Source organism: Chelonia mydas, chromosome 18, assembly GCF_015237465.2.
Source record: "Chelonia mydas isolate rCheMyd1 chromosome 18, rCheMyd1.pri.v2, whole genome shotgun sequence".
Lineage (NCBI taxonomy): Eukaryota > Metazoa > Chordata > Testudines > Cheloniidae > Chelonia > Chelonia mydas.
Genome location: NC_051258.2, coordinates 6,980,121 through 7,005,164, shown reverse-complemented (window position 1 = coordinate 7,005,164; position 25,044 = coordinate 6,980,121). Strand labels below are relative to the sequence as shown.

At 52.7% G+C, this 25,044-nt stretch overlaps 1 protein-coding gene across 9 annotated transcripts in view; it reads right to left on the bottom strand.

The window, feature by feature from the left end:
* Window positions 1-731: 731 nt before the first annotated feature.
* The window catches only part of ARHGEF10L (Rho guanine nucleotide exchange factor 10 like), a 186,700-nt gene continuing 162,387 nt past the window's right edge, over window positions 732-25,044 (bottom strand). For all 9 annotated transcript variants that reach the window (XM_043531746.1, XM_043531742.1, XM_037881154.2 and 6 more), the window contains 3 exons: window positions 11,942-12,116; window positions 3,679-3,801; window positions 732-1,780 (listed from right to left, as the gene is read on the bottom strand). In XM_043531746.1, coding sequence (XP_043387681.1) covers window positions 1,266-1,780; window positions 3,679-3,801; window positions 11,942-12,116 — 813 coding nt within the window. In that variant the 3' untranslated portion in view covers window positions 732-1,265. The remainder of the gene's footprint in view (window positions 1,781-3,678; window positions 3,802-11,941; window positions 12,117-25,044) is intronic.

Sequence of the window (25,044 nt, the reverse complement as noted above, 5' to 3'; positions counted from 1 at the left end):
AGCGCTCTCCAGTCCAGAATGGGATTTCGGCTCCAAACACCCTTCTGCCCACGCAGCCCCATGGTTATGGCGCTCACCTGGGATGTAGGAGATGAGGGGAGAATCAGGTTTAGAAAACCTGACCTATGGGGAAAGGTTAAAAAGACTGGACCTGTTAAGTGTTGAGAAAAGACACTGAGCGGGGACCTGATAATAGTCTTCAAATACATGAAGGGCTGTTATAAACAGGGCTGTGATCACTTGTTCTCCATGTCTGCTAAAGGTAGGACAAGTCGTAATGGGCTTAATCTGCAGCAAGGGAGATATAAGTTAGATATTAGGGGTATAAAGGCCAGTTGAGCTCTAGAGTAGGTTACCAAGGGAGGCTGTGGGATTCCCATCACTGGCGTTTTCAAGAACAAGTTGGACAAACGCCTGTCAGGGGTGGTTCTTGAGACCTGGAATTGGGTTTCCCACATCCCAGCTGAGGGCCCGACCACCGCTATTTTGGTGGGGGCAGCTGTCTGGTTTGTCATGGAAAACATGGAAAGCTTGCGGGGTTCGTCCCTATGCCAAAGCAGGCACCCTTTGAAACAGTGTAAATCCTCGTGGCTGGGAAAGCCGTTTCCTGCCCAGCTCAAAACCAAGGCCCAGAGGTACATGCACCACATTGTCTGCAGGGCGCCCCAGCTGAACCCCACGCGACCGGCCAGCGAAGCTCGAGAGAACACAGTACCCGTCGGACTGCAATGTTGCAATGTGCGCCCCCTTTTTATTCCTGCACTTCTGGATGCCACAATATATACAGATGGTTTTATTTATACCCGTAACAATATACAGAATTAGATTTATATATATATATATATATATATTCATATATTCACACACAGACACACAGACGCTCACGCCCCCTTCGGAAGGGACGCGCCCAAGAGCTCAGCAAACCTCCTCAGCCCGCAGGGAGGGTGCTGCTCCCGACACACCCCGCAACGGTAAAAGAACCCCCCCAAAAATGAGCTGGTTTCTCAAGAAAAAGAATAGTACATTTGAAAAAAAGTCTTTAAAAAAAGGGGAGTGAGGAGGGGTGTTCATTTGTTTGGTAAGTGGAAGAGGCTTCACCCCCTCCTGAGCAGCGGGCAAGTCATTCCCTAGGTCGGCCTGGGACGGTAGCAGATACAATCCCAGCATTCCCTGGTGCAGGCCGCTCCTCATGGGGCTTGGCACGAGTCCGGAGCCAGAGTTAGCCACCCTAAGTGCTGCGTTGCGGGTAGCGGATGCCGTTGACGCTATAGCATCAAAGGGACCTGCCATATGAGAAGAGTGCTGTCCGTCTCGCTGCAGGCCGGCAGCTTGCTGCTGGGGTTGAAATTCCGATAGCCCCGCCCGCCGGAGATGATGGCCACCGAGGAGATCTCCTTGCGGTGAGTGTCCCGGGTACACGGCCTGCTCCGCACCCAGATGTCCGGGTCGTCGGCCATTTCGTAGATGGAGCCGTCCTCCTCGCTGTGCTCCAGGGTGCTCCCGCCCGGCGCCGGAGGGGCATCTTTCACTGAGAGCAGCTGCCCGGGCAGGTGGGAGGTGGAGTGGAGGCGGTACTTCAGGAGGATCCCCTTCTTCCTCATCTCCCCGGCCGGGGGCTTGTCGAGGGCAGACAGCTCTGGAGACGGGCCATCCGGCTTCTCCTCCTGGCCGCCCTCCTCCTCCTTGTCGTTCTTCAGCACGTCCGGGGCCAGGGTGCTGATGGCCACGGCCAGGAATTCCACAGGGCCACAGTGGCCGTTCAGAGAGACCATGCCTTTCCCTGGGAGAGGAGCCGGGAGGAGAGAGAGAGAGAGGTTTTATTAACAGGCAACGCTTCAGAAAACAAATCAAGTTCACGCCTCATAAATATTGGAAGGCTCGTCTGCCGAGTCCCGGCGGCTCCCTGCTGCCTCGATAACTAGAGCACGTTATTCTGAGATGCACAGACGGGCCCGAGCTCTCCGCTCCTCACCGTTAACCCTGCGCCAGCGAGGAGAGCAGGGGCCAGTGCGCTCAGCCCTCCGTGATGTGCATGAGCTGCATAGCCGGCCCAACGGCCCAGATCCTCCTAATTTCCACTGAAATCATTCAGGGGATCTGGGCTGACGTGCTGCGTCCGCCTGCTGGGTCTGGCTATAGCCACACCCAGCCTTTCCCATCTGAGCCAATGGCTCCCCATCCCACCCCCTCTGATTCTGCCTACAGTCCCAAGTCCCCTCCCACCTCACGGCCCCTGGGACTCCCTGTTCCCTGACTATGTGCTGTGCCCCCTTTTACCCCCCCGCGGTGCGACTCAAGGTTCATATTAATGGGGGGGGGGGAGGGGAATGCTGGGAAATCCCAGTGGCCAGTCCTGAAAGGGAAGCTCAGCCCACCCGTTGTGGTCGTGACGGGGACAGTTTTGACCCAGCGACGGTAACACGTCCTCTCTCAGGGATCAGATGGTGCCCAAGCGGGGCTGTTTGCTGACATTCAGCAGCACCTGCTGGGGGGGTGGGAGGGAATAGAGGGGAAATACAGAGCGTTTCCAGCCCTGGTACCCACAGCTCCACCAGGGCACCGCAGCCCTGACCTGCAGCCCTTCTAGTTCATCCCTGGAGTTTACCATGCCCTCTCCTTCCCCAGGCGCAGTGAAGAATGACCCTGTCTCCCAGTGGCTGAGCCAGGGAGCATGGGGCTGCTGTCTGAGATAGGACCCAAAGGGTTTCATTCTGGCCTTTTGCCCCACGTGTCCCATGCTGGAAGGGGCTGGCAGGTACGACACACATTAAAGTCTCCTCCATGAGAACCCCCATGGTGTGCGACAAGGCAACAGCTCTCCATGGTCCCATTCAGTTTGTCCAGGACTCAGCCCAGGGAGGGAGAGTGCCCATGAACACAAAGCAACATGCCAGGCTTTCACTTTGTAATGTGCGCCTGATGGGCATAGGAGGGCACCGAAATGCACTGGCGCACCCATGTGCCGGGGCGGGGGGGGTTACGCAAACATATGGATAAATATGGGACATTCCAGGACAAGCAGCGCTTACGGCTTCCAGTCCTGAGACCCACACAAGTGGCAACGCTTCCCGCAGCACAGCGCCTTCGAGCAGCGCGTCCGGGCATCGATTTCCCGCTGGCTCAGTGCGCTGCTTGAGTCACCGGCGCCACCTCTGGCAGGGCCCGGGGCTTTTCTGGGAGGCGTCCCACCCCAGCACTGAGCCGGCCACGCTAAACCCCACTGAGCTGCGCAGATCACGGTGGAAACACGCTCTGGAGCTCGCGACGCAAGCTGACAAAACAGACGCGCTAGCCCAGAGCCCGCAGCACGACAGGCTGGATTTCCAGGGCTGCGTTTGGTCTCGGCTGGGATCTGCGAAGGAATCCAAGGGAGAGACGTGCCCAAATGCCACTGGGATGCCATGGGACTTGGAGGGCCATGGTCCCTTCGCCTCATTTGCAAATCCCAGTGCTAGCACTTTGCTTGCCCTGCAGGACGTGCGAAGGAGCCAGCCGCAACGTCTCTGCAGTCCCACAGCGATTCTCTACCAGTCCCCTGGGTGCAGCTTAACCCTAGCTTGGCAGGCATCTACCAGCACCAACGCAGAGCTGACGATCTCCCTCCTGGCCCAGCTGAGAACCCTCCGCTCTGCCCAGCCAAGCCCCCAGGGGCAAGATGTACCAGAAGAGCAGACTCACCAGTGATTTTGGGGATGCCCTCCAGCCTGGGCACAGGCAGTAACACGATGATGCCCTGGTCCGTGCCAACCCACAGGAGCCCCTGGCAGATCAGCAGGCTGGTGACACGGACGTTCTTCTGGCCTGTTGGGGGAGAGTAAGGAGTGAATGTCGATCTGCCCCAGGGAGAGGCTGCAGCCGTAGGTGGTGGCGGGGGTGAGACGGGCACCAGGAGACCAGCACTCCGACAGCAGCAAGCTTGGGGATAAGAGCCAGCAGGATGCCAAGGGGCATTAACTGGCACCATCAGGCAAGGGGGGATTGGCACGAGAGGGGCTAGGGACAAGCCAGCTCCAAAGGGAGCACGACAACACAGCATCAGCAGGGGACGCTGAAACGGAACAAGGGGCCAGCTTGGCTGGGGGACGGCGGGGAAAGCAGAGCACGCCCACACCCACCCAGCGCCCTGGCCCAGCAAAGGTGCTGCCCACGAGCTGGGGCTAAGAGACGCCAGCATGCAGCACGTGGCGAGGGCCCCGGTGCCAGCGCTGGCAAAGCTCTGACGGCGCGATTCCAGAGCCATGTTTTACACTCTGAATGCATGAGCGCCTCTCCCTTGCAAGAACAGAATACCCTGTTGTTTCTCGGCACCGACAATGAGACGGATAATTCGCTGCCATGAATTAACATGTTTTTGATGTCAGTCCAGATTAGCTCTTCCCGCGTGATCAGTGCTGCCCTGTCTTTTCATTTTAGCGGCAACGTTCGGGAGAACAAGGGGGGGGGAGCGGGCGGCTCGGCGAGGATGCCTGTCTCCTCTCTCCAGCGCTGACACACCTGAGGGCGGATGGGAGGCGGGGAGGAGAGGCCCTAGCAGAGAGAGGGGTAGGTGGCAGGGCGAGGCTCCATAGGGGAACCCAAACAGAGGAAGATTTCTCCGTCCCACCAGGGGCCGGGGCCGGCTGGTAAAAATCCACCCAATGCGATCACTGCACGGAGGGGCGGGGTGGGGGGGCAGGGCTGGCTCATATCACACATGTGGGGGGCAGGGATCCGGCAAGCCACCCTGCAGGGCAGGACGAATGACGAGTGGGATGTTTAGAGCACAGTGCTAGGATGTACAAGCCATTTTGTGCCAACCAGGGTCCCTGTGCTTGCGATGGAGAGTCCCCTGGGGAAACACGACATGCTCCCCCCCTTTATCTCAGCCCAGGATGAGATAAAGGACACAAGCAGATGGGGGGCGGGGGGAGCAGGAAGGAAAGCCCTCCCAGGTATAAGGAGGGGCAGGGGTGGGCACAGGAGCACCAGCAGGGACCGAGGCCCCCGGCTATGTGCAATAGCAAGGGGGCTAGGGAGGAGCAGGCAGCCCCACTGAGCCGCAGAGCAGGAGGGCGCCAGAGCAGGACAGGTGGCCGCCCACCATTCCCAAGCACCGCAGGAGAAGGGCAGCTGCTCCGACCCCCTTCAGCAGCTGCCTCCTCCACTTCAGCCACGAGCCCAGCTGCGCATCCTGTCCTCCCCACCCCCAGCTCAGGGCTGAAGGCTTGGCCCCCCGCTCCTCCCCCCCCCGTTCTCAGTACACATTCGGTTGCCCACCTTTCCCTGCACACGCTGTGAAATGCTCCCCGCCTCCTGCTAGGCTCCCACCAGGCCTCATCCATGATCGGCGCCCTCCCCTCCCCTCTCCCCCATCTAGGAGCTAGTTCAAAATTAAAACACATCCCCTCAACAAACAATAAAAAAAACAAAACAAAAAAAACCCAAGGAGCGCAAGCAGAAGGAGAGGAGGTGGCTTGAGAGCCGTGTTTTGAGCACCCTTCCCTGAGCCTCAGTGTCCCCTGGCACCTTTTGTTCATCTTGTCTGTTTAGACTGTAAGCTCTGGGGCAAAGGCAACCAAGCGAGGCGACCATACTGGTTAGGGGTATGATTTTTTCTTTGTCACTGAAATAGCTCTACCAGAAAAAACAGTTACGTACCAGGACCAACCCGAGGGTGGACATAGTTACAGTGATGTAGCGGCGGTAGTGTGGCCCAGTAGCTAAAGCACTGGACTAGCACTCAGATCTATTCTTCGACTCTGCCACTGGCCTGGGCAACTCACTCTCCCCCCCCGTGCCTCAGTTTCCCCATCTGTAAAATGGAGATAACGGTACTGACCTGGGGCTTTGAGGTCTGCTGATGAGCAGTGCTATATGAGAGCTAGGGATTAGTAATAAATGGGTACATCGTATCCCCCTGCCTGTTTGGGAATTAGCAATACCAGTGTAATTGTGTCCACGCTGATGGGGGTGGAACCGCTTGAACTAAACTCGTATAGTTTAAAACGGTTCCACTTGCTCGTGCAGACAAGGCCTAAGCGTCTGTGCAGCGCTGAGCACAACAGAGCCCCGATCGCCGATGAGACCTCTTGGCAATCCCATTAATAAGATCCTTAACTCTTCAGAGCTCTGTTGCAGCTGGGCTCCCCCGGCTCGCTCCAAGAAAGGAAAAGCAAGACATCAAAAAAAAAAAAAGAAAAAAAGTAAGATTTCTAATGGCAAATAAATATTTTATCACTGCGACTTAACACTGCAGCGTTGGATTCACCGAAGCAATATATCTGCTGAGCTACGTGAGAAAGCCGGGGCTCTCCGCGAAGACTTTATTAATGACCTGTCTGGTTAAAAAGGATGAGGGCGCTTAAGTTCAAAAATGCATTTATGCCAAAACCCTCACTCTCCCAGGAAGAAAAGGAAGTGATCAATTTTTTAACATGCCCTAAAAAAAAAAAACAACAACCCCCCCCTCCACCTACCCACTTACACGACGACTGCCTTTATTACGAATTAAACAATTACTCCTGTTCATCACTGGAGTGAGGGGTGGGGACACCACCCTTCAGAGCCGAGGGGCGTGGGGGGGGGGGCGGAGGGGGGTGACATTTCAGAATTCTTCCCAGTTGATTTCCCTGCTCTTAAAGGGCCGCTGGTGCTTTGGGTGAAATGAGCGATAGGTACGGAGCAGAACTTCTCGATCCCAGCACCCCCTTTGAAGTTTGGGTCCGAAATCCAGGGCTCCAGCCCGTTTCTAAAGGTGCGAGCTTCAGGCCTGGTCCTCACTGGTGGGACTGCCCTGATTTCAGCCAGAGGCGTAGCTGCATCAGGGCAATTCTAGACCGCAGTCAGACAGGGGGTATGTCTGCAGGGCAATCCCAGGGCGTGACGGCAGGTCCAGTAGGCACACCCCAGCTAGCTTTAATCTAGCTCGCTCGGGCCCTGGAGGCGTGACGAGGCACCGCAGAGGGCTTCAGCGCAGGTTGGACGAGCCCAGCTGGAACCCTGCGTAATCACGTGTTCGGCCGCAGCACTGTTACTCTGGTATCCCAGCCAGCTAGATTAGAACTAGTGGGTGCGTCCACTCGAGTGGCAACCACAGCCCGTGATTACAGTTCAGACACACACGCAGCTGGATCAGTGCAAAACAGTTTTACCCTCTGTGCACTACGCGTCTGCACTGGTGCCCTTGTGCTGGGGGCTGGAATGTGGGCAACCCCCCCCCCCCAGTAGAAAAGGCCTTAAAAGCCAGCATCGATTCTATTTTCAGATTTTGTATAGCCACAGTATAGAGGCTCAATCCACGAGAACTGTATTAAATCAGAAACTGCCCCTCCTCGTTAGTCTCAGGAGAGGCCAAGGAATGAATGGGGCATAAACCTCTCATCCTTCCAGGGGCTCAAGTCCTTCCAGGTCAGGATGGTTAGCAGGGCAGCCGGGGGGGTGTGTGTGTGTGTGTGTAAGGGGAGGGCATAGGGTGACCAGATGTCCCAATTTTATAGGGACAGTCCCGATTTTTGGGTCTTTTTCTTATATAGGCTCCTATTACCCCCCACCCCCGTCCCAATTTTTCACATTTGCTGTCTGGTCACCCTAAGAGGGCACGACCTATCGCTATTCTGTGGATAAATGCAGAACTTCCCTCTCAGGGGCTGCCAGCTCACAATTGCCTCTGTTTGGGAGTCAATCCCCCAGAATGCATTTCTCATCCCCGCAGCCCACTAAAAGAAATCCTTTAGCACTGAAAAGCATTTGCATGACAACAGGATCTTTGTTTCCACTGAGTTCACTAGCTCCTGACTTCTCATCGGCCCATTAGATGTGGTTAGTTTTTGCGATATCGCTATCGGTTGCCTTGAAAACAACCGACGGCACAAACGTACGATTGCAGTTTAGAGAGGGGTGGGGGGAAATGGGAGGGATTGGTAGATGAGCCGGTGAGAAGCAAGAGATCCTGTTCTACGCGGACGACCCTGGTAATAAAATAATAGCAAACAGATGAGAACGCAGAAGAGGTGATCTCTGGGTAGAACTTTCTCCGGGAGGGATCAGTAAAGGACTTTAAGATCTAGCGCCTTGCCTAAATGAGGGAAACTTGCAGTGATGTGAACTACAGCAGCGTGCAAACTTCTAAAGTGTGTCGATTGCAGTAGTGCAAAAATGTGGCAGGCCCTAATGTGACAGGCCCTGGTGCAAATTCCAGTTTGCACCAGCGTAGGGTATCTGCACTAGAGGTTTCCACCAGTGCAACTGTATCGATGTCATGACACTGGTGCAAGTTTCCCCAGGCAGCCAAGCACTAGGATTTTGTCTGTGTCTTTTTAAACAGTGCATGAGAATTGTGCGCTCATGAAAGATGCCAGCCTGACGACCAAAGAGACTCAAGTTCTGTATGCAACCACAGAGCAGGGACCAGGAAAACTCCCCCCCTCCCCCGGCTGCCCTGCCAATGTGCCTCCCCCCTGACACGTGGGGACTGGCCCTCTCTCGGGATGAGGAGGGAGCTCAGTGGATGACTGTGCACGACTTGACTTGTCAGCGGAGGCTGCCAAGAAGTGAGGGTGGTTCCACCAGGACCCTGACACAGCCCGCAAATCATTTCACTCAGGGCAGGCGTTTGGCATCACCAGCGTCTTCATCAAGTTGAAATGTGACCAAGTGAAGTAATTAGGCCACATGGATACTGACAACAAGAGAGTGTTTAACAAAGCCGAAACAATGAAGCTATACTTGTCATAAACACTCCCCTCCTCCCAGCAGGCTCCTCCCTCATCCACAGACCTCAAAGCACTTGACAAAGGTGGAGAAGGATGACTAGTCCTATTTTTAAGCTGGGGAAACTGAGGCACAGGAAACTTTCCCTAAACGCTCACGGTCGCACCGTAAATAAATGGCCGAGCTGGGAAATAGAACCTATGTCTCCTGAATCAGAGGGGGCGGCAAACAAGTATCATTCCCATTTTACAAGAGGAGAAGCCAAGGCAGTTCTGTGCTTCAACCACAGAGCTACCCCTCTGTATTAGTCAGGACAGGCATCTGGGATCATCTTGCCGTCTAATGGCCAGAGGACTTGCCAAGAATCCCAACGCTGCTGTGGGCTTGGGGGTAAACGGTCCCGAGTCCCCCGTCTCTGGTGAGCTGCTGATCACGGCTCTAGGGTGAGACGTGCTGGTTGTGGGGTGGGGGGGTGGACAGGGACCAGAGACAGAACAAGCTCCTCCCCGAGGGAAGGCAGACGAGTTACGGGCGGCTGCACCACACCTGGCAGCACAGCACGAAGGATCACTCCAGTCATTTTAATCTGGGGGGGACCAGGCCCCTTTTCAGACGGTCCCTCGCTGGGGTACAGTCCCGGCCCTTTAAGAGTCATCCTAGAGAATCCACCCTGCGGGCAGCTCCCTGAGTTGCTGTTTGAAAGGGAAGATGAGAGAAGGCCAGGAGGAAATTTAAAGGGCCAGGCTTGTCATTTTAACGCAGTCTCATAGACTATCAGGGTTGGAAGGAACCTCAGGAGATCATCTAGTCCAACCCCCTGTTTTTTTTTCTGGGGCAAAAAAAATCCCCAATTTTTTTTGCCCCAGATCTCTAAATGGCCCCTCAAGGATTGAACTCACAACCCTGGGTTTAGCAGGCCAATGCTCAAACCACTGAGCTATCCCTTCCTCCTCCTTCTCCTCCTCTCCAAGGATTGGTTCTCCAATGTTTTGCAAGGGTGAGTGTGGGCAAAAGGATCCATGCTCCGAAGTGGGGGGTTTCTCCCCGCATCTCCCACACCCCACTTTCCCCCTCCCCTCTCCATTCACCCTTCCCACTCCACCCCCTCCCTCTGCCCTCCAGCAAAGCAGGCTATAAATACTCTGCGGGCACCCAGCGGCTCCACATCGGCTGGGGAGGAGGCAGGGGAGGACCACAGCCATAGGGGTCAGTCCAGAAAGGGGCCTCGTCTGTGGCCGCTGGTAAAGCGGGGACCAGCTTTTCAAATCACCAGCTAAGAATCCCGGCCAAACACGCAGCAAGAAAGATGCTTCCTTATAGCAACAGCATATGCAGGCATCAGACAAAGGCCGTTTCCCACAGCAGCGGTCGCAGCCCATCTGGCTCCATTCGCCGAGCAATTAGCTGGAGTTCTGCAGCGTGTCCGGCCCACACGCCTCTTTAATGATAAACACGGCCCCTTCCCAGCACTGCTTCGGGGCTGAGGCAGGGCTCGGGACACAGATGCTGCCAAGCGGCTTTTCCCCCTGAACGCAGGGGGTTGTTTATTTCAAGGGGTGAATGTTTCCCCCCCCAGGGAGGGTGGGTTTGGCCCAATCTGCCGTGTGCGTCCCGTATGAACGGGATGCCCGCAAAGCTTATGGGAGCAGGGCCGGAAGGGGTCGTTTCTCTGCCGATCTTCACCCCCCTGCCACGAGACGCTACCGACACGCTGATCCTCATGCAAAAAATCGGCCTCGTTCCTGGTTATAGCATGGGAGGGATGCGGGGGTGGAGAAGGCAAACTCCTCTCCAGCCTGCAGCTACACTGGTAAGAGACCCTGGCCCCACGCCCCGCAGCTGGCCCCGCTGGCGGGGTTTGGCTCAGAGTCAGCGTCCGGCCATCTGGACAAAGCAGTGTGCGTCCAAACAGAGCAGCGAGCTCAACTGGAGAAGGCGCTACCTGACCAGTTAATCCACACAGGGCAATGGGATCAAGGGCATGCGCCAGGAGGGGGCGGGGCAAGCCGGGGCACAGTGGCCCCCAATCAGTGGGAGCACAGAACTCCTCTGGGGCCAGGGCAGGGAAAGCGAGCTCCTCTGGCCTGGAGGCGACAGCTCCACCAGCCCCGGGGTGAACCAGCCCCTCTGACCGCGCCGGGGCCAGCTTCTCCGGCCACATCCGGGGGGAGGGAGACAGTCTCTCCAGCTGCAGGGGGCACAGAAAATGCCCCTCCAAAAGCAGCCATACTGATTCCAGTGCATGCCCCTGAACAGGATGGAGGAGAGTTTGGAATGGGAACGGACCATGTGGACAAAGGGAAGTGGAGAGGAGGCTTAAAGCAGAAAGGATCTACAGTGCAACAAAGTGGTGTGTGAGCACCACTGCTCCCTAGTGGTTAGTATCAGAACTGCTCAACTGCGTGTCATAAGCCCCTACACTGCTAACCGGAGGATCAGGGTTCAGGGATCAGGCACAGCATGGCAACAACCGTGAAGTTCCGGTTGGGCCATGGGTTCCTGACAAAAAGCAAGGGAGGGAAAGGAGAATCTGAAGCCCAGAGAAAAATCCAGCCAACCTGCTCAGAACAGCACCCCCTGCTGCTCGTAGGCGGGAAGTGCTCTCTCCAGAGAGAGACAATGGATGTCTTGGGAGTGGCATGAACACCGCGGAAGCTCTACTCCACTAATCAGGGCAGAACACGTTCTTGGCACTAATCGTCTCAGGGCTGATTTTCTTTGCTGGTTCGCAGGGAGGAAGAACGGGTCTTTCCCCAAAGATCGGCATTGCAGACCTCCAGCAAACTCACCTCCTCCCTGAAGCATCTCCGTGCAGTCACGCCCACTCTGCGGCTATGACAAAGCCAGGCCTGACCCCTGCCAAAGCTCTGCCGCTGGGCCCCACGGGTGCTAAAGCAGCCTGCCTCACCCCAGACACAAGGGCCCCTTCCACATGGACCCACGGCCTGCACACTGGGATGAAGAAGCTGGAGGAGGTCACCGAATCCACACCTCCCTGAGAACAGCTGGCTCCTGGCCGCCAGGTCATTGCCAGCAACTGTTACTGTCACAGCATGTGGCCAAGACGACATTCAGCCTTCCCATTTCCAGAGGGTCAAGCGCTTCCCATGGAGATGCTCCCCCGTTCCTCACGGCCTCTCTACCACCCCAAGCACGTAGGGAGCGGCCTTCCCCCACACACCCACCGGCTCTGGGGCTGATCCTCAGTGGGCTGCCCCCTAAGAAACAGCCCCGCCCTCCCCCCCACCCCTACCTGGCAGGACGAAGGTGGTCCGCGTTGCTATGTTAATCTCCTGCAGATGCTCCAGGGTCTCGGTGTGAAAGAGGCGAATGGAGGACCCCGAGGAGAAGGCCATCCAGACGCCGCTGCCCGCCTTGATCATGTGCGTCACACTGGCTTCCTCGTCCGGGTGGGCCTCAAAGGTTTGCTGCGGGGGGGACAAAAGAGGAGGGTTGAGAGGGGCCATCGCTGTGGAGCATGTTATCACAGGGCAGGTGCTGAACGGCCCGTTACGCAGGGTGCACGGAGGGAACTAAAGATGGCAGGTGCCTGCACCCTGCACGGTGGGAACTCCTGGAGCCAGCAAGTGGGATCTCTCTGCTGGGTGGACAGGACTCTCTACACCCATTCGTATTGCATAACTGCACTGACCAATCCTGCCAGCTCTGCATGGTAGGACATCCCAGAATGCATTGCCCTCGGTGCTGCTGGTGTGATCCATCCCCTGCCTTGCCACTAGGGGATAGCTGTCCCCAATTTCCCACAATGCACTAGAGCAAACCCAGTTAGGCAGCACGGTCATGGAAACACAAACATGGCTGCCATGGCACAACACTGCACCAATGGAACGGGGGCAGTGCTGGTGTGGCCAGTCGAGGTGACTGGGCTAGTAACTGGTTACAAAATCACAGGCAAATGCTGGGATGTGAATGGAGCACTGGGCTGGGACTCAGGATACCCAGATTCTATTCCCGGCTCTGCCACTGACCTGCTGGATGACCTGGGGCAAGACACTTCACCTCCCCGTACCTCAGTTTTCCCATCTGTAAAATGGGGTTAATGATCCCATGCTCCTTTGCAAAGCACTTTGAGATCTTCTAAGGGAAGTGCTAAATAAGAGCTCGGGATTATTATTAATTGGAGGTGAGGCGTGTCCCATAGGCCTGCAAAGCAAGGGGGACACAACAATAGAGGATCCCCAAATTACTGATAGGATCAATCCCACCCTATTCCCCCTGTCTAGTGGCTACAGGCATGAAAGCAGAGACCAGTCAGTGTGACCAGGGGAAAGCAGGCCTAAGAGAGAAGCCCTGGGGTGAAGCAGAAGCACTTCAGAGCAGGGGAATGGTCTGGGCTGGTTTCTAATCAGCCAGGTCTCGATTTTAAACCACCCCCACCAATCAGAGTGCGTGCAGACAGCGCTGTTCCCTCCAGTGCCCGTAGGGCGCAGGAATTCACAGCCTCTGCTCCCATCTTCCTGCTAAATGATCCTAGCAGAACCACCCTGTGAGTGCAAGTGAAACAGTGCCCCTTCCGCCGGGGCCCCTCATTCCACACGGCTGCCGCCACACACGAAACCACGACTAAGCAGCCCAGCCTGGCCTGCTGCCCACCCTAGAGACGGCCCCTGCGCCCAACTCCTGGATCCAAACACCCTTTCACGTGGGGGAGGGGAACCGAAAAGCAACCCTGGGGACGCTAGCCAGGGGCAGCGAGCCAGTCCCGCCACTCACGCTGCTGCAGCTACGTTCTGTTGTTCGCGCGCGAGCTTGCTCGGAGCCAGCATGGGTAAGCTCCCGGAAGCTGGGAATCACCCGCCAGATCCAAGTATAGACAAACCCTGTGTCCTTTCAGGGGAACTATCAGCAGGGATCACACTTCCCGTTGTGTCTGTGCAGCACTCCAGTGAAGCAGAGTAAATGCTCACCTTAGCAGGGACGCTAGGGTTAAGGTGGGGAACCCACGGCTCATTCAATCAACTTTCTGAGAATTTCACTGGTCAACCCCGAAGAGATTTGCAGTTCAGATTTCAGCGCGATGCTGATGTCTTGCTCTCTAAGGGTTTCATACCGCTGCCCATCAACCTCGCATCTGAATAAGATCCGCAGCAACCGTGGATTTTATGTCCCTAGTGGATTTTACGGACTCATAAAAACTCCATTCCCTCTATTCCCACCTAGTGTAGATCACCCATGCCCATACCCTCCCCATACAGGCATCAGCCTCCTTTAGTCTAACCTGGCAAGAGTTCAACCCAGGGAAGGGGTGGGAATAATTTTGTCTAGAACAAACAATTACTCATTTCCAGGCCTGGTGGCAATTGATTTACACAGGGACTTCATGACAAAAAGCTGAACTCTGAGGTTAGATTTACAGTACAGGTGGCAAGATTCTGCTCTGCAGGGAACTGTGGGTTTGTCTAGACGGTGCTACCCCCTCCCGCTCCTGGCACTGAGTCTCAGAGCCCAGGTCAGCTGACTCTGACTTGGGCCACGGGGCTAAAGATAGTGTAGACGTTTGTCTCTGATCCTAGGTTCTGAGACCCCACAAGCCTGAATGTCTCCACTGCAATTTCATAGCTCCACAGCCCAAGGCCCAAGAGAGGTGATCGAGGCCAGTCTCGGCTGTGCCTCAGGTCTTCTTCGGCAGTGTAGACATACCCTTGGAGTCAGGGCTCCTGGGTTCTGTTCTTGGCCCTGGGCAGTGTGAGGTCTAGAGATTAGAGCGAGGACTCTTCTATACTCTTCCTGGCTTTGGAAAGGAATTCGAGTTGTTTAAAAATAGGGTCTGGAGTCAGGGCTTCTGAATTCCTCCAGGAAGTCAAAGCTCACAATGGATCGTTTGTGCCTTAACAAAAATAAGCTATGGATCATAAAGGACAAAACAATCTCAAAAGCATGTATCTGAGCGACCACTCCAAACAGGAATATGGCAACATGCACTACAGAACTTTTAGTGCCGTTAGTACGTGGCAAGCTAGGATGCTGTAGATTCATACCATGGCTGGCCGTGCAGATAAGCCCTTAGACACTCAGGAGCTTAAAGCTCGTTGGCGGTCATTGGCGCTTCCATGCCTAAGTACCCCAGTCACTTCTGAAAGGGAGAATTAGGTGCTTCTAAAACTTTTACTCCAAACCTACCAATCAGTTGGGATAAAGCTGCAACCTTTGCCAAAACACTTCCCATGGCACATTCCAACCCGCAGAGCTCACCTCCAATAACTGAAAACATCGGTGTTACAACTCACCTAAAAAAAACCCAATACGGCCCCAGGCAGTGAAAATCAGGGCATGAAATAAACCTGAAGTTTACACGCTGCCTCTTTTTTGAGTTATGGGAGGTCAAAAGAAGTTAGAACAATTTTCAAAAGCCACCAGCTTTCCAGTGTCAGAACTCAGCTGGCTCGTCCCACCCATCTCAAACTTCTTGAGCAAAATGGCTTCTCCGAGTGTGGAGAACACAGGGATTTGTAATGTACAAAGGACCCTTGTTACCCTTCCCCCTACACCCCAAAACTGGGATAATGGCTGGGGAGGTAGGGAAGAGCGCAACTGTGCACGTCAGGCTTAGAAGAGAAGCATCACGATTATTTGTGTTGCAGTTAGAGGCTTCAATCAGGGCCCAGTTGCGCTAGTCACCACACAGATATAACAAGAAAGATGGTCCCTCCCCCAAATTGCTCACGAGGAACTAAGATGTGGGCTCCACGCAGGCCAAAGGGGTTTCTAGGGGAAGGTGGATTCCATGTGGAAAATGTCACCTCTTTACCCTGGAGATGGCAAAGAGTAGGGTGAAAGATTAGAGGGCACTAGCTCGGGAGTTTTGCAAGACAGTGATGACTTCAGACGGGGCCCCGCTCAGAAAGCGGATACGTGCCACAGGTACACTGTTTGATAAAGACAGAGGCACCACCATGTTAGGATGCATGAGTCTTCACTGAATTTCCCACGCTGACCGTTGGGATCTCCTGACTGCCACGCCTGACCGAGACAACGCAGCCCATAACCCAGAGCCACGAGCAGCTTGGTCCTGCTCCCCATGAAGCCAACAGCAAGACAGCCAATGCTCTAAATGAGATGCTGTCCCTGTCCCACACATCGAAGGAGCTGGAATCCAGCCCCCCACCTCCCAGTCAGGTGAGAACGTTCAGCTTCCTCCTGCCCTCTGCACCAGCCCTCAAGTAGCAGAGATTTATTCTCCAACAATGGGGCCATCCACATCCCCCTCTGCCATGCCCTCTGAAGTCCCGTGTCAGAGCCTCTGGCTGAGAAGAACTAGACAGGAGCCCCTTAGTGTAGCTTCTAAACCGACTACTTGGCATCACCGAGACACACTGGTCCCCTCCCAGCACCCAACACCTCTCATCATCAGGCTGGTTGAGAGCGAGAGAGGGCTGGTCTGAAAGCAGGTATGACCCCTTGCCACCAAGCCATGAGTTTGTCCCCCCAAACGAAGCAGCCTAATGAGAACCACACGGACAACCTCCATCGAGGTGGTAACACTGGGTAACCAGGTGTCACCATCCTCTTTTCAGGTCTCAGAAGGCGCTTGCCCAAGGTCTTTTCAAGGTGAGTGGTTGTTCTTAAAATCCAGAGACAACGGATTGTCCCGGAAGCAACAAAGCTGTCCCGAGACAGCTAGCAGCCAGCCTGGTCCCCAGTGGGTGTTCATTCACATCAAAACCCACCACCACCACAGTTCCGCACCATGAGCGACTGCTCAAAGGTAACAGGACCAGAAGGCCATGGAGGCTGCAGCAGATCGGGATTCCTCTCGCAGAGCTGGGGGGTCCTGGGACTGGAGCAAAGGGTGATGGCCCTCTCTCCCCCTCTACGCTGGCTCAGCTGAATAGGAGGATCTTGTAAAAGACATACCCGGTGTCAGACCCAGCCACTTCCACGAGCCCCCGAACTCCTGGTATGAGGAAGTAGGTTCCCCTGCCCTCCACCCCGCGGCTAGACGTCAAGTTCAACCACTCCTGTATCACCATCTCCAGCCCTTGGGCTGGTCTCCTGAGCGGGAAGAGGTCCCATTTCAGTGCTGACCTTTTGTGGCATTTCAGCTTCACCTCAAAGGGACACAAACAAAGCTAATTTGGAAAAAGGAGAAGTTACATGAAACCAGCAACTAGCGACATATTGATCTTTGGAGACACGGGGGCTGGGAGCTGCTCAGAGATGTTAACCAAGGACAAGCTTGAGACACATGCACAGAGAGACTGAATTGCTGCATGGCTCAGGCTGCCAAAGCCACGATAAGAAGTCGATTGACTGAGGGGTCAAATCAGGAGTAATCCCATTGACTCCTGCACAGTACCAAAGTGCTGCCCATCCTGACACGCGGCCAGCTTTGGGGAGGAGCAACCAGTCAGCACACGCTGCACTGTGTACAAACGGGTTCTGCATCCCTGAATTACCCACAGTAGCACTTACTCACTCCTATTGAAGTCAGCCAGGTTGCTCACCTGAGCAAGGGGCTACATAGTGCACTAAGGGTTGCACAGCCTAGACCCCAAAAGGAGGAACACTGGGAGAGCATTTATAAACAAGCGAATACAATGACGTAACAAGCAAATCCCTCACCCACACCCTCTCCACAGCCCGGGACACGTCACCTGCCTACCCAAAGGCACCCTCCAAACTGCTGCTCACATCCACTCCCCTCTCAGAATCCAGAGATGACGGGGTCTCTCTCACACCCCCAGCCACCCTCCACCTCCATCAGGGATCTGTTCAGCTCAAGTGTACCGGGAATTGAATTCAGGTCTGGCCAATACCAACTTGCTATTCATTTAAATGAGCTTATTTTCCATCTTCTCACTGACCTAGAGATACCCTTCCGTGCCCCCACCCCTGCTCATGCTCCAGGGAACTCCCTCCCCCCACGCCTCCAATGCTCCATCTACTAAATTAGCTGCCACGCTGGAAAGTCACTATTCCCCAAACAGACAGGCCTTGTGAATGCTGCCCATTGAACAAAGAGCCGGCAAACACGCAGACCCATTGTAACGCAGGGAAGGCGCTTACCAAGCCTAGCCTGCAGACATGCGCTGGAGGATTCTGCTGTATTTCCCAGTTAAGTTACATCCTCGGTATACCCTGGGGAAAACTGAGTCAGGGAACACGGTCTAAGCAGCCCTCATGCATGGGTCCTCCTGCCCGCTCTGCTACTGACCCCGCATGGGACCTTGGGCAAGGCATTTTGCCATTCCGTGCCTCAGTTTCCCCACCTGTGGGAATGGGGCTAATACTTACCTGCTTTTGTAAATCTCTTTGAAAGGTCTGGCAGAGGAGTGCTACACAAAGGCCCGACCGGGTGCTCCCTCTGTGTGCAGCTGTTGGGAATCTTTTAGAAAACCCTCCAATCTTGATTTTAAAAATTGCTAGTGATGGAGAGTGCACCACAAAACTCTAAATTGTCCCAATGGTTAATTTCTCTCACTGTTAAAAATGTACATCTTATTCCCAGTCTGAATGTGTCTAGCTTCAATTTCCCAGCCACTGGGTCATGTTAGACCTTTCTCTGCTCAGTCGAAGAGCCCACCATCAGCTATTTGTTCCCCCGTCTAGTTACTTATAAACTGATCAAGTCTCCCCTTAACCTTCTCTTTGTTAAGCTAAATAAATTGAGCTCCTTGTGTCTCTCACTCTAAGGCATGTTTTTAATCAATCATTCTCGTGGCTCATCTCTGAACCCTCTCCAATGTATCAACATCCTTCCTGAATTGGGGGCCGCAGAACTGGACATAGGATACCAGCTGTGGTCGCACCAGTGCCAAATGCAGCCGTAAAATAACCCCTCTTCCTACTCAAGGTTCCCCCAGGATGTCCATGTTCATATTCAGAGTGTGTGTGTGTGTGTGGGGTGGGGGGAACTAGAACAATGAGGTCCCATTCCTGGACTGGGGTGCTAGGCAATAGGAATTTTTAACAGAAAAGTCAGGACTGGGTAACTACCCTATGTCCAGATCTCATCATCCACTCTTGTTTCTGCCAATGATCCAAAGCATCTCACTGGATCAGCTCCCTTGGGTTATGCAGAGTCCTCAGTAGTTTAATCACTTCTGTGGTGCTATTAGGCCTCCGAGGACAATGAATGGCCAAAACAATGCACTAAACTGCTGTCGCATCAAATATGAGGCACTCAAAGACATCCCATAGAAGAGACTAATTGTTTCCTGGAAAGCTAAAAATAAAAGGCAGCTATTTGTTCATATCTGGGGCACAAAAAAGGAAAGAAAGAGCCGCAAGCCACAGGAAGTCCAGTCTGGAGTTTGGTACTGCTTTAAATGAACCCTTTTAATGCCCCATCCGGTCTGACCCTATGGACATCCAGCAAATACATAAAATCTGCAGGCTTTAGAGACTTTTTTAAAGCCATCTAGGGGATTTGGAAGCCAAGTGGGTGAAAATCTCAGTCTTTTTACGTACCCTCTGCTTCACAGGTGACGGGATGGTATGTAGGAACATGGCTAGACTTCTGACTAGGTGCATGAGCCCAAGCTGCAGAGTCTGGCATCCAGCTCTCAGTTTAGAGATGTCTGAGTCTGGTATTTTGGTTCAGGCCAAATGGAAATCTCTAACACAAAGTCAGGTTCTTTTCTCCTTCCTGATTTACACCAACATAACTAGCTTCCCTAGATGTCAGAGGAGTTGCTCTAATTCCACACCAGTGCAGTTGAGTCCAAAATAACTCTGCTTGTGGGATCGCATCCAAGCTACTTCTATCACTATCATGTCAGAGCACCTTGCCACTGTTAATGGATTTAGGGTCACAACGCCCCTCTGAGAAGGGCAGGGCTATTATCCCCATTTTGCAGATGGGGGATCCATTGCGCAGAGAGGCTAAGTGACTTGCACAAGGTCTGCACAGAGAAGTGTGTAGCGGAGCAGGGATGGAACACCAGGGTCTTCCAAGTCCCAGGCTAGTGTCCTAATCCCTGGACGACCTTTCCTGTGCTCATTCTTACCTCCACCAGCATGCGTTAGTAGTGTGATTAAAAGCAGATGAACAGCTGATTTATTATCCCCCTCCCCCAGTTTAACAATAAAACCCGTTTCTGGGCCAAGAGCCTATGCTCCGTGTCCCAGCTCGGAGCAAAATTTTATGGTGGGAGTTATAAAATCCTGAATATTATATTGGAAATGCTGCGACAAGCTTACCTACAGCAGCACAGTATTTATGGACCTAGAAATGTCTATATAAAATAGAGGCCCTATAAATCCACACAGCAGCAGGCAAGGCAGGAAAAGTCATTAGTATTGATGAGACATCAGTCCTGCTAGGAAACTTCCAAGCTGCCGTTGATAAGAAGAAGCCTTCTTGGGAACCTGGGGCCCAATCCAACCACCTTTAAGGCAATGGGAGTTTTTTCTGTTGAGTTGAAATGGGAGCCTGGATTGAGCCTGGTATTTTGAGAAGAATGTGGGGTTAAGGAATGGGACTCAGAACCGGATTCCAGTTCCCAGCTCTGTCACCTTTAGAGCTGGCTGGGAATTTTTCAATGGCTTTTTTTGCCCCCCCAACAAATGCTGATTTGCTGAAACTGAAGCTGTTCACGAAACAGGGTCAGGTTCAAGGAATTTCCTGACTCAAAAGAAAGAATTTTTTCTCCTCAAAACGGCACGTTTGGATACTTTCAAAATGAAAAGAATTTGTGGTTTTCCAGTTAATGACTTTTCGTTTGGAAATTTAAGCTAAGGAGACGGGGAAAAAAGTCTAAAAAGAGGAAAAAAGATTGAAATCAAAACAAAATGTTTCAATTGACCACAGAACCTGGAGTTTTGGTTTGCAAATGTTTGAGATTTGGGCTTTTTGACCCAAACTGAGAAAGGAAAAGATTTCAGACTCAGGGTGGAAAAACCATATCCCACTCAGCTTTAACACATCCTTCCTGAGAGACCTTGGATAGGTCACGTAGGCACTTCTGAAAATTTCACCTTCAGTGACTTAGGAGCCTAAGAGCCTAAGTTACTTTTGGCAATGGAAAGTCAGTTGGGGCTTTTCAAAATGTTACCCTTAGTTTTGCGGGGTACAAACGGAGAGAATACTTCCTTTCTCGGTCTTGCCTCCTTCAACAGTCAGCCCTTTGGGACAGGGACTATCTCTTGTAGTGTGTACAGGGAGCATCCAGGTTTTAGGGTTTCATCTGGCCACCTGCAGATGTCAGGAAGAGATCCTGCCCAATGTATTCTGGGAAGTTTTTTTTTTTTAATTTCCTTCCTCTGCAGTATCAGGGATGGCCATGACTGGAGATGGGACATTGGGAGGATGGGCCAGGACTCTGAGGGGGCATGGAGCGTGGATCTTGTTCACTTTGGTCTAATTTCCATTGTTGGGTTTTGTGAGAGCTCTGGGTGGTGGTGATGGCCTATGATATACAGAAGGTCAGACTCGAACTAGTGGTTCCTTCTGGCCTTGGGCTCTATGACTACGAACAAGGTTCTGATCTCAGCTGGGACCTCTAGGTCGTGTTATAATACAGAGCGAATTTTCTGGGAACGACAGAGGCAGCGCCAGAACTTCCAGCTGCGGCGCTGCCCATACCCCAGCGAGCGTTTGCAGCCCACGGACTGTGGGGGTAACTGAGGGTAGAAACATTAAGGCCAGTGGCTGGATCAGATCAGAGAGTTTCCCAACATGACTTTATGGACTTCAACTCTCAATCTTTGTCTTAACTTTTTTTTTAAATTTATGTTTTCAAATTTGACATTTTGCATGAAAAGAAACCAGCTCTTATTAGAATAACGAACTACTATGGATTTTCCCCTCACTCGTTCCATTTAATTCATTTCTTCTTCTGTCCAGTTATGGAACTCAACATAGCATCTCCTCTCGTCTCCCCTGTGAGAGAACCCTCCACATTTTCTAATGCCTCCATCGCCTGGAACACATGTTCTTATTAACCATAGATTTAAATATCTCCTCCAGTCTGTCCCTAGTGGAGGAGAGGTCCAAGGCGGTTGAAGTGGGATGTCTCCTATAGGCTTCTTCCCATAAAACATCCACATTGGGGTTTTTACTAGAAATGTTCTAAAAAACAAGGAGCAAGTAGATGATCATTCCAACTCCAGCCATATGGAAGCTAAGCTTGGAATGAACACCCCTAGGTGCACCATGGTCTCCAAAGAAGAAGTTGGTTGAGGTGGCTACTGCACATTTATTTATGCAGGAAAATTAATTCCTTGGGTGATTATTAATTAACTGGATTCCAGCAGCACCTAGAGGCTCCAGTGGAGATCAACATCTGATTAGGTTGGTACTATACAGATACATAGTAAGGGACAGTCTGTGCCCAGCAGAGCTTGCAATCTGAATAGACCAGGCAGATGAAGGATGGGTTGTCACAGCTGAGCCACAGTGAGATTATGTAACATGCCCAAAGTCATGCAGAAAGGGGAATTAGAGCTATGCTCCCCAGGGCCTTAACCCCAAGCCTATCCTGCCTCACGGCCTCCTCAGCTGTACTGTCCACATGATGAACTCTGGGATGGCGAAAAGAACCATTCTCTGGCAGGCAAAATCCACTTCACTCACAGGTGGTGGTTTGAGGATGCTGGCTATCGACACAGGCTGGGACAATTCTAATGGTAATTGCCAGGAAGTCGTTTGACCTTCCTTTTTCTTCTTCCTTTCTGATGGCTTTTTCAAAGACGCACACACACACCTTCCTAAAGGACAGAGTTCACGATTGCCTGAGGCAGGATTCAGCTGGACCTAGTCAAGGCTCAAGAAGCAAAAAAACCCCAACAGTACTTGGCTCATTACTCTTTCCATCCAGCCAAGGATCTCAATGGGCTTTGTAAATGTTCATGATTCAATTATGACCCCCTACAAGGAAACAGAGGCACCACAGAGCAGTTCAGTGACTGACCCATGCAACTCTGCAGCGGAGACAGAAATAGAACCCAGGTTTAAATGCGAGGCATGTACCTTCGTCACGAGATTGGCCTCACTTTTCCCCAGACGATCGAGGGAAAAACCAAAGCTGTCACAGTCTGTTGTTCCGGTGCCTGGATTGGGTTTTCAAGTCACATTGACGAGTGTAACGCATGAATTGCTAGTAAAGAGAGGCCTGCTTTTCGGAGGTGCGAGCACCTGCAGCTTCAACTAAAACCAACAGGAGCAATGGGTCCTCAGCATCTCTTGGACATCAGGAGCCTAGATACCATGGTGATGGGTGGGTTATGGCTAAAGGAGGAAGTATGGTTGCATGATTAATGCATTAGCCTGGGACTCAGGAGATCCAGGCTCAATTCCCTGCTCCACCCCTGCCTTCTTGGGTCACTTTGGGCAACGCACTCTCTTTGCTGCAATTCCTCCATCTGTAAAAGGAGGGTGACCATGCTTCCTCTCCTTGTCTATTTAGATGGCAAGATCTTTGGAGCAGGGCCTGTCTCTTATTAATGTTTGTACAGCGCCTAGCGTGACAGGGACCCAATTTCAGCTGGAGCCAGCCAGGCTACAATACAGTAACAAATGAATGGTGTTTGCATTCCTGAGGGAGAGCTGCCTATCCAAAGTGACAGAGCAAACCAGGCATGGATTGGGCAAGATTATCACTGAAGCAGAAATTGGGAGCTGGAAAGAGACTCGTTAGGTTACCTCCATCTTGCTCTCAACCAGCATGGGATTTACTTGCCTTGTGGTTTATCATCCAGCACTTTGTCCCATTCATGAAAATACAAGAGCCGATTACACAGAGCTCCGTCAAATTCTATTTATACCATGACCAGAGGGGGGTTTGCAGAGATGCCATTATACTTCTGGTGGCTCACGTTAGTCATAAGAGAAGTAATAATGTGGTTAAGTGACTGTTCAACTGATACGGGGAGGAGGAAGCTGTCAATTCGCAGAGCTAACACAATGCTATACGTCCCCAAACTGCAGTAGGAGCGTTAATTAATGCAAGGCCGCCCCGGGAGGAAGGTGGGCAGGTGTCATCCACGTTCAGAGATGGGGAAATTAAGAAAGAGGTAAGTGGCCTGAGTTCAAGGGGTCCTGGGTACCCAGCTTCAGTGGGAGCTGCAGACACTCAGCACATCAAAGTCAGCCAAGTCACTGATGACCTAAGGCCACCCAACGAGTCCGTGGCAGACCTCGGGTGAGAACTCATCCTTCCACCCAGGTCAGCACTCGCTCCTGTAGATGACAGTGCTTGTCTAAGACTGGGGAGGTGATACAGACCAGTCTGCAACCCCAAAATCTTCCTCAGAGTTGCTGCTTCCCACAATAAAATCCCCCATCCTGTATCTGTGGCCGACGTTCTTTGTTCCCAGATGTGTACATTGACATTTAGCCATGCTAATATGTATTAATTCCTGGCCCCCCACTTATCAAACAATCCATATCAGTGACCTGCCCCCTTCATTATTTAGCACTCCAATGCGTGCGTGTCGTCTGCAAACTTTATCAGTGATGATTTTGTTTTCTTCCAGGTCATTGATAGAAATATTCAATAGCATAAGGCCAAGAACTGATCCCTGCAGGGTCCCACGAGAAACATCCCATTAAATGACGATTTCATTTTAAGACCCAACTAGTTAGCCACAGAATGTCTGGCAATCCATTGGTCCAATTTCAGTTTCCAACTGTCTCCCTTAATTTGTTATTTTCATTAAGAACGAACTGAGAGAGTGGAGAGAAGGACTTAGTGGAGGAAAGCGACACCCCTGATATCCTGCACTCCAGAGCCCTGAATGTTGGAACGCTGACCTTCTGGCAGCTTTGCAGCCTTCCTAAAACTTTGTTAATTTCCCAGCCCACATGCCGATTTGCATAGCATTACCCAGCATGCCCCACACAGACTTTTTTTCCTTTCTGCAAAAGGTCCCAAACGGCTCATGGCATAAATAAGATAGGAGAGAAAAAACCCAATACAGCCCACAATGCATTCTTCATCCCCGGCCCCATTGTTATGACAGTTTTACAGCAGCTAATACATGCAAAGTAAGTTTGGGCACTAAATGTGAAATTTAAGGGTGGGAGAAAAGGCTATTCAACACTCCCTCCTTAGGCCAAGCAACAAGGAGATCTTTTGCCTTGGCTCCCATCTCATCCTGGGTAGTGAGAGGCATTGCTAGCTCTGGGGTCAAAGGCCAGCTAGCCAACAGTACCAGGCACTGCTACACGGTAATTGCCGGAGCTGTAGGAAGGTAATTCAAGCAGGACAGCGAAAGGCAGGTTAGCTTCAGCCCTATCACTGCATTGCCAGCCTCATAAACTCCGCGTGGTCTTAAAATCCCCCTCTCCTCTTCCCCTATGATATCACATCCAGGTTCTTGTTATGGCCAGCTGCTTTAGAGGAGCCCTTCGTGCAAAGTCATCCCTCAACTTGCTCTCTGCTAACTATGCCA